At 40.0% G+C, this 12,648-nt stretch overlaps 1 protein-coding gene across 2 annotated transcripts in view; it reads left to right on the top strand.

Annotated features, from left to right (window-relative positions):
- The first annotated feature begins 343 nt into the window (after nucleotides 1–343).
- efr3a (EFR3 homolog A (S. cerevisiae)) overlaps nucleotides 344–12,648 on the top strand; it is a 74,549-nt gene continuing 62,244 nt past the window's right edge. Inside the window, exons 1-2 of one of the 2 annotated variants that reach the window (XM_026374805.1) lie at nucleotides 344–486; nucleotides 730–856. In XM_026374805.1, the coding sequence (XP_026230590.1) occupies nucleotides 847–856 (10 nt within the window). In that variant the 5' untranslated portion in view covers nucleotides 344–486; nucleotides 730–846. Of the gene's footprint in view, nucleotides 487–729; nucleotides 857–6,839; nucleotides 6,928–12,648 lie in introns of those variants that run through there. The other variant, XM_026374804.1, reaches the window with a different exon arrangement.

Below are 12,648 nucleotides of genomic sequence, written 5' to 3'. Positions count from 1 at the left end.
TGATTAACTCAGGTTTGGCCAAACTTTGCATGAAAACTGCATGCAAACGTATTTGCAGTCATGCATATGCTGAAAAAACACAATAAGTAATAAGAAGTCATTCTGTTTTTACATGCATGTGAACTATCTCAGTGGGATTCTGAATTGAATCCGTGTGAAAAGGTGTAAACCATGTGATAAATTCATTTGCACGGTGTAAATGAACCTCTGAGTGTTAAAGGTTTGCAGTTAGAAGGAGGCTAATGAGAAGGGACTGCACACCTTGCAGCAGGCGGCTATAATTAGCCCCGTCCCCGCTCCTCCGGTCGCTGTGTGCAGGCAGCATATGTTGCACAGGAGCGGAGGAGTTTCTGGAGCTGCTCCACCTCAGCACACACACACACACACACACACACACACACACTTCCGTGTTGTCTGTCACCGTAAAGCAGGAAGCACTGTAGTAATGTGTGGGAGTTAATCTGTCCTGCTGCTGTTTACCTACAGGTATGTCCACCGGTTCGTCCCCTAAACGTCTCACTAAATGTCTCCGTGTGTCTCTGAACTCGTCGCAGTGTTTGGACTTTGTTAGCTACGTTAGCTTCTGCGGCTAACTCCGTCAGTGTTTACAGGCTGCTTCGTAGCGGACAGCTTTAGCCTGTTCGTGGGGGTTTTATATGTCACCGTTCGCCCTCAGATCTCTGTTAACTGTGTCGTGTGAAGTCAGTAACCGGTGCTTTGTTGTCACAGACTCGTCATTCCGATGCCAGGTGAAGTGAATCGGCAGGTGAAGCTACATGGAGGCTAACTAACCCCGGACCAATCGGTGCTCAGCGTACAGAGGAACTGCGGTACATTAGCACCAGGATGCCCGCCGGTAGGATCCGTGTGTGTGTGTGTGTGTGTGTGTGTGTGTGTGTGTGTGTGTGTGTGTGTGTGTGTGTGTGTGGACAGCATGTGGACACTTGTTGGTGTGTGTGTGTTGCGTTTGATGTCACAAGACGACACAAGAGCATGAAGTTGAAAGTGCAGGGATGCGTTCACTGACTGCTTGTGCGTGGTATTGACAAGCTACTACCTGTGCTGCTTCCAAGTTCCTGTTTGCTGTATTAAAAAAAATCTAAATAACTGTATCTTTTACATTATATTTAGTGAAGTAAAGAGGTATTTTTAGTTAATTATTAATATTATTCTTATTATTAATAATAAATGATTAATAGTCAAACTGCAGCAACTTCCTAGAGCCCGCTGTAACGTCCTGTTCTGTTGTTTATCTTGTTTTGTCCAACATTTTAAAAAGTCAAACATATAGACTTCACCATCATCGTGTACCAAAGCTGTTGTCACATGTGCAACTCCCCAACGAATGAGCAAACCAACCTCATGTAACCGTAACTTTTCAGGATCTCATCTGGGGCCTTTATCACAAAGCGAGTTCAGCTAATTCTGGCTTCACTAAACCCAACACTGTCTGTCGTGGATAACCCATATCACCATGGATCGATATTCACTTCCTACGTTTATTATTACTCTAAATTCAGTAACAGTTTAAACTGTTCATCTGACAAAACATTTCTGAAATTTTATAACATGATTAATCATCCATTCAATCCAAAAACAAATTGCATGTTTGTGATAATGTCATTAACTGTATCACCAGTAGGGTCCAAATATGCTTCATTTCCTGTTTGTGTAAGTGACCCTTGTTACATGTGCTGCACGTGATGAAAGTGCTGATACAGATGCCTTAGTATGAACTAGAGAGGCTGACGTCTGCTTCTTTTTGTATTCACGTTCACTGCGCATGTAGTAAAATGCAGTCAGAACCAAATTTGCCAGGTGGAGGAACTCGTAAGCCGGGTTATAAAACAAATTGCAGGAGCTAATATCATCATCAAGTTGTAAATAACGCTTCTTCAAATCAAAAACTTTACTGTTCTGAACCACTGCAATCAAGCAGTTTACCTCAATCTCTGCTAGTACACTGCTCTTTACAACAGCCAATCAGGCAGATACTTTACTACATGTACAGTCAGTGGTACTCCCAACAAACAGGATAATGAGAGGATATTCTCCTCTCAAGGCTCTTGAGCAACGCCTGCTGTTAGTCGGCCAGTCAGTCAGAGGATTTCTGCTTTGAGGAGTCATGAAGCAGAGAAGGAGCATCAGTGAAGTGAGGGGGGGGGGAAACTTGGCATCCTGTAGAAGTCAGAGTCCCAGAGAGAGAATGACAAATGCGTCACTTTACCAGAAGCTTTTTGAGGCATTTTGTCACTTTTTCACTGCATCAGGTGGATTTCAGCTCCACAGAGACTGACATCAGAGGGCTCACAGGATTTAAGACGACACGGGGAGGGATGGCACATTGGCAAAATGATGTCTTCAGTCCGCTACTGATAATTGTGTCTTATTTAGACCATGGTCATGCCAACTTTGTACGCAGCACCTCCTTTACAGAGATATACACGTGTCTAGCTAAAACTCTGCTTGGAAATTAGCCAATTAACTGCAGAGTTCCAGGGTAAAATCTTGTTTTCTGTCCGTTCTGACACTTAATGACACTTTACTCTCTGCAGCAATGAGCTTTAGTTTGAAGTTTTCATCTTTTTCAATTATTTATCATTTTCCCTATTGTTTTCGCTGCCTCTGACTTTGTCAGCTGTGGATGAGTCTATTATACATCCTGTTAATTTAATGCCACATAAGAAGATTATGATGATCAAACATTTTCTAACTCATCCCAATTCCCTCAGCTTCCTCCATCATTCCTTGTGCTCTGCATTGCTCTGTTCTGGCTTTAACCTCTGTAATCTGGGATGCGTTCAGTGGAGCGTAGCGGAGATGTGCAAGATATGAAACTTGAAAGAGCGTCATGTGTGACAGTTTCTATTTTTGGAAAGTTGGACTTCTGGTGGCCTCATCTTTCTTCTCCTTCAGGAGCTGCTCTGGCAGGTAACCAGCTGCTGTTTACAGGAGAACAATTTTCTCTGTGAGACTGTGGCCCACAAAGTCCCTCTCCAGGCTCATTAAGTGTTGGAGCAGCGGCTGATCGAGATGGTATTTCAGAGCGCTGATGTGCGAGAATGTTGGCATTGTGCTGCAGGCCGTGTCTGCAGCTTCAAGGACTGTGCGTCCCTGTAGGCCTTGTGTCTGCTCTGTAATTACTCCCAGTGGTAAACTGCTGATTGCATTAGAAGTAATTGTGACGCTTTCGATATCGATCCCTGACGGCACGTTGCAGCAGAAAGGGGCAGTTTGTGTCTGTGTGTGTGAATATGTTAGTGACACACTGCACACTAATGGTTACAGTTTTCAGTCTAACCGTAACGTAGATGATCGCTGGCTATGTCGATTGTCTTGCGTGAACTTGGGTTTTAGCTGTAAGCAATAACTAAACCTTACAGCAACTAAATCAGTTTCACAGTTAAGATTTAAGAATTTAGTTTGGAAGCGTTTTAGAAATATGGCAGTTTTATTCGTACTAAGTTGCTGTTCAAAGACTATGTTGACTAAGTTTGAACTGCAAATATATTTTTGATCATAGGAAACAACACTAGATATTAATCAAGGTTTTCACCAGCTAATGCTAAATATTCTTAACATGGAAGGATACTGATGCTGATTAACTGATTCACACTATGTGAGCAGGTGAAGTGGGATATTTGGCAGATACTGTTTAGTTTAATGCTGAATTAAGTGATCCAGTTTTTCAGTTAGCGTTCAGACACAGGACACACCTGCGTTGATTTTGCCTGAGTGCTGCGTTTATTGTTGGCGCTTTAATAAACGACTCTGATTTCTGAGTGTGTGTGCGCACATTTGCTGCTCCATTTCTGAGCTCTCACTCCTGGGTCTGTTGTGGTCTAGAGGCTCTCATTATCGTCCAAGTGTTAACCACCTCAATTAAGTCATTATGTAGGACAAACCCGCTGTCGCTTCCATCACTCACACACACTCTGCTGCAGCCGAATGAACAGTCAGATAAGCACATGGTTAGATATGTAGAGATAAATGGATAGATGGAAGGTTGCCTGTTGGGAAATCCTTTTTTTCCCCTTTTCCTGTTATTGTATTGAGACCTTGATGTTTTCCTTGCTTGGCAGAGAGCAAACTGCTTGCAGCGAAAAGCTATTTACACTGATGGTGGACATAATTTCCATCCTGAAACTGTCTCCTTGTTTCCTAGAGGACAATGAGTCTGAAGAAGCGTATATTGTGCAGTTAATCTCCTACTAAGAATTCTCACAAGCAATTTAACAAACCAGTTATAGAGTTGGTGTCAGCAGGAAGCACATTCGACATCAACAAAGGGCTCACCTCAGCAAACCCATGAATCATAAAGGGGTTAGGCTGGTTTTCTATGCACAGAGGAATGGTGGAGTACTGACTGTTAAAGTTCCTGTTATGCTCTGCTGTATTGACACGTCACTCTTTCTCATGTGTTGGAGGTGTCTTACATGTCTGCATGCGTCTGTGTCCCAGGTGAAGAAGGAGTATTTGGGATGCAGATGTCAGTCAAACCCAGTGGGGCTGCGTTGCTTTGATGATCAACTGGTTAATTGCATGTATGCCGTCGGTTCCTGTGGTGTTAGGACGGTTCTTCCCTCAGTTGTTGGCTGTGATTTGTATGAATAGTGGAAGACAGTGTGTTCCGTGAACGAGGATTTAGCCTAAATATAACTTCAAAGGAGTCGCATCTCCCTCTGCTTCTTCTGCCGGTCACATCTTTGCAGTGAGGGAAGCTTTTATCTTTGTCTGCTTGTTGTGTGGCACTCAGCTTGCTGGTTTTCGGCACTTTTTTTGAAGGATTTTACTCTTTTTCTCTGGTTTGTTTTGTACTCGGATGTTTGTGTGCGAGTCTGTCTCTATCAACAACAGACAGGTGTCGGTACAGAGATATTGTGCAGCAGAACAGCACCAGGATGAAATGTGTGAGCAGGAAATAACAGATTTACTTCAGTCAACACCTTCCTTCAATCGACACCTTGCTGTTTTGTTGTCACTCAGATACTGGAAATGACAGTGTTAGAATTAAAACATGTTTTATGTGATTAAACACAAAGCATTTTTATGTAAATTGATGTACTGAATTAGAAGTGAATGGAAGCTGAAACTTTGATGTTTTCTCGCTGGTAAACTAAATTAAGAGACTTTTAGAATAATTTCTCTGATCAAATAATATGCATAACTCGTATTTTCAGTGCTTTTTGAAGTCCAAACAATATTTAGTATAACAAAAAGTCTTTGTACATTAGCAATACTGGAATGTTTCAATTATAACACATTTTCCTGCAAGCCATCTTTTCTGAACACACAGTACTGGACAAGTAAAGATACTTATTTTTATGGTTTGCATTTATGGCCAAAATATGTATGTATATAATAACTGAGCTTTGAACATCAAGTCATTTTTCAGGCACTTAAAGTAATAGATTTCTCCAGCCAGATTTCTTAGAGTGGAACTCAGATGACTTATCTGCTGCTTGTCTAATAGATGCAGATTTACAGTCACAAAGTGCATGAAAACTGTGGGTTTCTGTGGGCACTTGTGCAAAATGCAGCGATCAGTTACAACAGTATTAGCACTCTTCTGCCAAAACATCTCTGACCCATTGAGGTTTGAACTCCACAAGATCTCTGAAGGTGTCCTGGTACCTGGCACCAACATGTCAGCAGCAAATTCTACATGAAATGATCACAAGACACAAAACTCTCCTCTATAAACAGCAACAGATATAGACTTGTACAGTATCCATTATCTGTCTGTATAATAACTACAGCTCCCATAATGCCCTCCTAGTACTCTGTTTTAAATTAATTTCCCTGCCTCTTGCTGATAAGGAGATATAGTTTCCATATCAGTTAGATAAAACCATAACATCATATTCATAACATGACGGTTCAGCCTTGTTCCTCTTGTTGAGCTCTCAGTATATTAGTTTTTAGTGCACATACTACTGCAGTGCAAGTGCTCACTCTGCGATTCCTCTAGCTCTACAGTCTGTCCTTTTTTGGATGTGTGATGTTGTTTGTTAAATCTGTGGAAATGCTGTCCTGACCAGAGGGTTTTCCACTGGCAGGAGGCTGATGCATAGTTTCAGAGCCTTTTTCTCATCTATTTTAAAACAACAAAAAACAGCTTACATGTATGATCTGTTGGTGATCGCATAGCTCTCTACCTGCTTCAGAGGTTTTAATGCTCCCTAGGACTGTGCAGAATAATTGATTGGGGAATGTGAGAGACGTGGTGCAGAAAAATCTGCTGGCTTTTTAACACATAACAGTGATTTGTGTTTATCCAATGTGTTTTCAGCTCCAACTGACTCTAAACTTAGTTTTTGAGCTGTCTGACTAGTGTGTGGTTTGATGGTATCTGCTGCAGTCATCTGTGACTGTTACACAAAGATACACACTTACAGACTATCATTAACAAATGTTCTCTGCCCAACCCTAAATCTAATCCTAAACATTTCCAGCAACCATTTTCCAAAATTGGTTGTACCTACTACAAATGCACCATCTCTTTACTTTCCCACTGTGTCACAGTATGTTATTGTTAATATAACCTCATTATTTATGACATTATGAGGTTCACAACCCTCATTGAAAATTTTAAAGGTCTGCTTATTTGAGGAGTGCTGGTGTTTATCCCTCAACCTTTAGCAAAATCGGTACCAGGGGGATTTTGGGTGTTTTAGCCATTTGGACTTGACTCTGCAGAGCCACAGCTTCTCTTGCAGCCCTCAGCAGATCTGCTGCCGGCACAGGAAATACAAACACTGCAAGGTCATAGATGAGAGTCGGTGTGTGAGCATGAGAGAGAAAGGGAGAGAGAGGCAGAGAGAGAGAGAGAGTCGAAACACAGAGGGACTGAGGAATCAAGGTCCACCTCGCAGGCCATCTTCCGCTTTGTCACCAACAAGATGGATTCAGAGAACAACGAGTCGGGTAGGGAGCCATTCCTTTTCATTTGTGACTTGTGTGTGTGCGTCCAGCCTTGCTGTACCCCACTTTGTGTGAGACAGTGACAGAGTAAGGGGAGACTAACGCAGTACAGGTCTGTGTCTCAGTGAACAAGCCTGCATGGCAGCGGCCATTGATCTGCTTAATGAGCTCACTCATCCTGGCTGTCCAATCAGCGTCCGGGTTCTGCTTGTGTGATGCACCTTGAGACCAATCGGTGCAGGGAGAAATATTTGACATTGTCAAAACAATTGATGGATGGTCCATTCTTATGGCTGATGATTTATAACTCTTGTTACACATATATTTAGGTCTGTAAAGTTTAACCTTATTAAAATGTCATTGTGTGTACTCATATCCTCTTAAAATATGGTTATAAAATCTATTTTATGACTTTTTTTTTTTTAGTCCCAGAAAACTCACAGGGATTAGCAAACTGATTTAATAGCCCTGTCTGCTACAGTAATTTAACACTCGTTAACTTGGTGTTTATATCTGTCCGTGTCAGATACTATGTCAATAAAAGGCATAAGTGGACAGACCAGTGTGATGTTTGTAGGACAGTTAATAATGGTGCTGTATTAATATGCCAATTATGAATACCTTTCATATTTACATGAACTTGGAGTACATATTTATATGCCAACAGAGAATTCAGTTAGTGGTTACTTAGCAGTTTACTGTTTATTCCACTGTGTGCTTTGCCGTTCAGTTCCTGTCCTCTGTGTAGACTGTACACATCTATGTACAGACTGTGTTCTCAGGTGAATCTGAGCATGAAGGACTGCGTGAGCTTGTTTGGGTATACAGTCAGTGGTATACAGTTGTCCTTGAGCTTCAGGCTGGCAGATGTTTGATTGGCGGCAGTGCTGAAACACCAGAGGTCATCTGTTGTCTTTCATGCTCAATTAAGTCCTTCCAAACCCGCTTCCTCACTGTGACACACACACAGGAAATACAGCAATGTGCAGAAATGTCTAAAATCTGAATAGGTCCTCATAGAGATAGAAGTGCAAGGGCACAAGCAGATGTACTGTATGTGCAAGCAGTCACATTTCAATGCAAAGACAAATACATTTAGGACAAACCCACACATGCCCCCCTGTCAGAATAACTGACAGACACACAAAAATGAAAACAATAGCTGACTGCAACAATCAGCTGACCGGACAGGCGGGCATGGCTTTACGTATAGACACAGACAGCTGACCACTGTAGCATGCATTCATTTTTCTTTGGGTATAAAGCACTGAGGTTAAAATTGGAGCACATATTAACAGAGATTTTTTTTTCATTGGCTCTAATGTATTTTGACAGGGATTAGCTATATATAAGTGGTGGCTCTTGTAAAACTAAACTGTGTGGCCTAATCTAAAAAAGGTACATCAGTGTGGTACTTGAATTAAAAATGGTAAACTTAGCTTAATTTAATGAATGAACAATGAATAGTGCTTTTAGGGTTACAAAAATAAAGGTAATTAGACAGAAGCAAGAACAAACGGAGAAAGAATTTAAGATTTAAGAAAGATTTTTAAATGTAATGGGCGTTTGTAGGCGTGGCAGAGAAAACGCCTACTTTACTGTCTGAGAAATACGTCATTTCACTCCACTGTGTGAAGCTGTCAAATCAGTCAGACAAATACTAATACATACTTTTTCTTGCCACTATATGTGAAGCTTCTAAAATTTCATGGATGTCAAAAAATGTGATCTGATCTTCATCTAATTCAAGAGTATTAACAAATATAATGTGCCTACAGTAATAAGTAATACATTTCATGTCTTTGTTGAGAACAACCATAAAAACATCAGTGTGAGTGGAAAACATCTGTGAAATCTCAAAAAAGCTAATCGCAGTCAGGTGTTAGCATAAGGTAAGAAAATTAGTTTGAAGCTGTGGACTAGAACTACTTTGACTGACAAAATTCTACGATCAAGAACTGATGATTTACATAAAGCTGGAAAGGGTTAGAAAGGGATGTCAAAGACTTTAGAAATTCACCAATCTACAGTTGGTTAACATCTACCAAAGGAAACACTTTGGGACACTTTTCTTTGCACTGTAAGTAAGATGAAGGAATGCAGCTATATAAAAATACATCTAATTATTATGTACTGTCCAGTAAAACTGGAAAAAACACTATTTGCAACTAGCGAATAGTTACTTGTTGTATACAGTATTAATGTTACAGCTATAATCAGACATAATCAGATGTTAAGATGATAATTTGAAATAGTAAAAGGAAGTAGTACAATGATCAGAATTTAACACACCCCATTTTTGCAGTGATATTACCTTTTAAATTTAGTAATTGCCATCTTTTGAGCAATGTCTGTCTTTTCAATGCCAAACTACCTCCATGTCAGTCAGGATGATCCGTAAATGTACTGTAAAAGTGCAGTAAGTCGCGAGGCTCATGGTGTCTGCCAAATACAGACACCAGATTGAGTAGAAAAATCTAAATTGATTAAGTAGCTTAGGTTTAATTACAAATATTCTACTTAATATGAACAAGGTGTCTACAATAAATGTTTGGCTTCAGACATTGGAACAGACCATGTCCAAACATGGAAAAGAAAATTAAAATGGGCCAAAAGTAATAAAACTATAGTTATATTATCTCAATCTGAACAGAGACATTTTGTTTGCTGAAGTGATGTTTTGTGATTCTTTTCAGAGACTAAATCCGCGTCAGAATATAAGCTACAGCAGTACAACCCTTCTTTCTCCTTTGAGTTGAGTCATTCTCCTGTTGACTCTTGATCTGAAGTCTGAAAACAGACAATAAGATTTAATTTCTGTACTTTGTGTGCAGAAATCCCACGTCTAAGCCCAGACCGCTTTCTGCTTCCTCTGATTCTTCTTCTGCTTGTTCTCTATTTTTCACCAGACCTGTATTGCACCTTAACATTTTCAGACATCTTGCTGACATTTAACTTCAGCCTCCAGGCATTTAGCTGACAATGAGCCTTGATTTGTAGGTCAGGTGACTTGCACTGATGTTGGTCACAGTTAGTGTCATATTCAAATGTTTTATATATTGTAATTTACTGATCACGACTGAGATGCTGTGGTGAACATTATTCTGCCTGGAACATCGCCAAGCATGACTGGATTGGTGGTGCCCCAGTAATAGAGAGGCTTAACCTTGGAGGGTGACGTAGACCTCCATGTCGTAGCCAACAGTACCCTGAGTGCTGTGAGGTACTGAGATGAAATCATAAGAGTAAGAGTCAGTTCTTGGTTCATGAGGACAATGCCTGACTGGCACTGACCTAAACCCAACTGAACAACTACAGTACATTGTATCCGTGCATCCAACTCCACCAAGTACCACGACAGACTGTCCACTAATGTCCTGATCCAGGTCTGTGAGGAGAACCCCAGGACAGCAATCACTGAGTCATCAGGAGCATACCCAGACATTATTTGGAGTGCCTACAGGCGGGTACACTTCTGAGTCACATTGTGAGTTGCCAGGATGAAATTCATGCAACTTGGATGAGTCTAGGATTTAAAATTTTCATTTTCAGTGGATTTTGAATATGACCCCCATGGTTTCCATTGACTCTCGTTACGCTATTGTATGTACTTTCTATTTTTGTACAGATTAAACAAACTATTTATACCAAAATACATCTGACTAGGAAAAGCGAGATGAAATTGAGGACGGTTGTAAATGTGTGCTTTATTATCTGATCTGCACTCCTGTTTCCCACTAAATTTCACACACCCATCCTCACATTGATTTATTTATAGCCATAGCTTGATGTTCTCAGATATCCAAATGAAATCAGGGTAAACTGAGACCACTGTGCTCCCCAGAACACAAAGTTCCTGGCATCTTTTTTTTTTTTTTTGGTGCAAGATTAATTGATATGCCAATGGCTGAAGACCTAACGTGATAAGTTTGATTCAGTCTCGTGGAGATCAAGAAGATTTGATTGCTAATAGAGATTCATTCAGAGGCAGTTCCAGTTAATTGGATTAGCTTCAGCTTTAAAGACACAGGACGTCTGAAAGGCTGTTTCTAACACTTCTTAGGAAGTGACTTTGTGTGTGTATTGCAGCCACTTGACTCAGTTATTACCCCCAATAGTCATTACAGGAAATATGAACCTAAAAATAATTTTCATCAAAAGACTGCTGTAAACAGATTGAATCTCATTAATTGATGTTAGATCTAAAACAATCAGTGCCTCATAGCTTTTTCCTATATTTGTTAAATTCCACCACGTGCACGGCTGATTACATTTAATTAGGTATGAATCATGTATTGATTAAGCATGCCAAGTTCCAGCAAAGCCTTGAAAAACTGCTGGGATTATTCCACCAAATATAGATTGTTAAACCCCTCATGCACAAAGGCATTATTTTGTGATTTATGATTTGTGTTTAGTTTGCAGGATTTCAAGAGTTGTGTGTTTTGGTTCTTTAAGCAGCTGTCAGTTTTTCTCTTCACTACAGATATTTCTTCAGTCAGAATCTTACTACAGTATATATTGCTTTAAACATGGGTATATGTCGGTAAATATGCATCTTTTACTTGTTGAATAGTGTGATCACTGTTCCCAGAGAATTCAGGTCTTTTCCTCAGTATTCTTGCTGAATAGTTTGGACCCAGAAAAGGAGTCTCTGTTTCTGGTCAGTCAACCAGAGCAGAGCCACAGTTTCCACTGTAGTTTGTTTCCATACACGGTCTGCAGAAGCACCGCCGGAGCTTTTGTCTATTTAATGTCACATGTTGAAGACTGGGATGGCGTTGTTTTAGTTATGTGAGAGATTGATGTTGCAAATCCCAACCAAAATCTACCTGAGCCATTTTTCAGTGTAATAACCACAGAAAATCTGCAGTAAATCCATGGTATTTCTGTTTAAATACTTTAAAAATCCTCTTGTTTCGTCAGTTTTTATTCAGTTTAACAGTACATCTGTTTAAAGGTGCTTATTTTCCACAGTGAAGAACCTAAGGGACAAAGACTTGTTTGGATTCATAAGCAACATTTTTTGACACAATACATTTACATATAGAGATAAACCCTTGTTTTTTTTGTGTGTTATTATGTTTGTTAATACTCTTGACTTAGATGAAGATCAATTCACATTTTATGACGATTGATGCAGAAAACAATGAAATTCCAAAAGGTTCACATACTAATTCTTGCCACTGTAATTATCATATTTTGATTGACACCACTTTGAAATCTTTTAGTTAGTTACCAACACTAATTACTTTTGTTTCTACGGGTTGTAAATAAAACCTTCTATCCCGCAAAGAAGAACAACCTCTAACGACCCTAAATTTAGCTCTAAATTTAACGAGCTTCCTAAAAGACTTTTTAGGAAGTAAACAATAGTCAAATTATCAGAGATTAAAATCATCTGACTGCAGTGGTCTGACCTTTAGGGCTCACTGTGGCTGAGTGTCTTTGCTCCTTGATGCTCAGACCTGAAGGCATTTCCTGTGCTCAATAAACCTGCATGACAGAGCTCCATAAATTGTATGGTATATGGTTATTACACGGTCCAGTGCATCAGCCCACTGCTGGGCATTTGCCATCACTCCTCTTCGTACTGTATGGACTGTAGGAGAGATTCCTTTAGTCACATGTCTCTGACAGCCCTCTGACTTGTATATGTATATGCTGACAATTAATGTTGCAAATATGTTAATGCAGAACATATCAGAGATATTATAAATTATT

Source organism: Anabas testudineus, chromosome 17 (assembly GCF_900324465.2).
Source record: "Anabas testudineus chromosome 17, fAnaTes1.2, whole genome shotgun sequence".
Lineage (NCBI taxonomy): Eukaryota > Metazoa > Chordata > Actinopteri > Anabantiformes > Anabantidae > Anabas > Anabas testudineus.
This window is presented reverse-complemented; position numbering and strand designations above follow the sequence as displayed.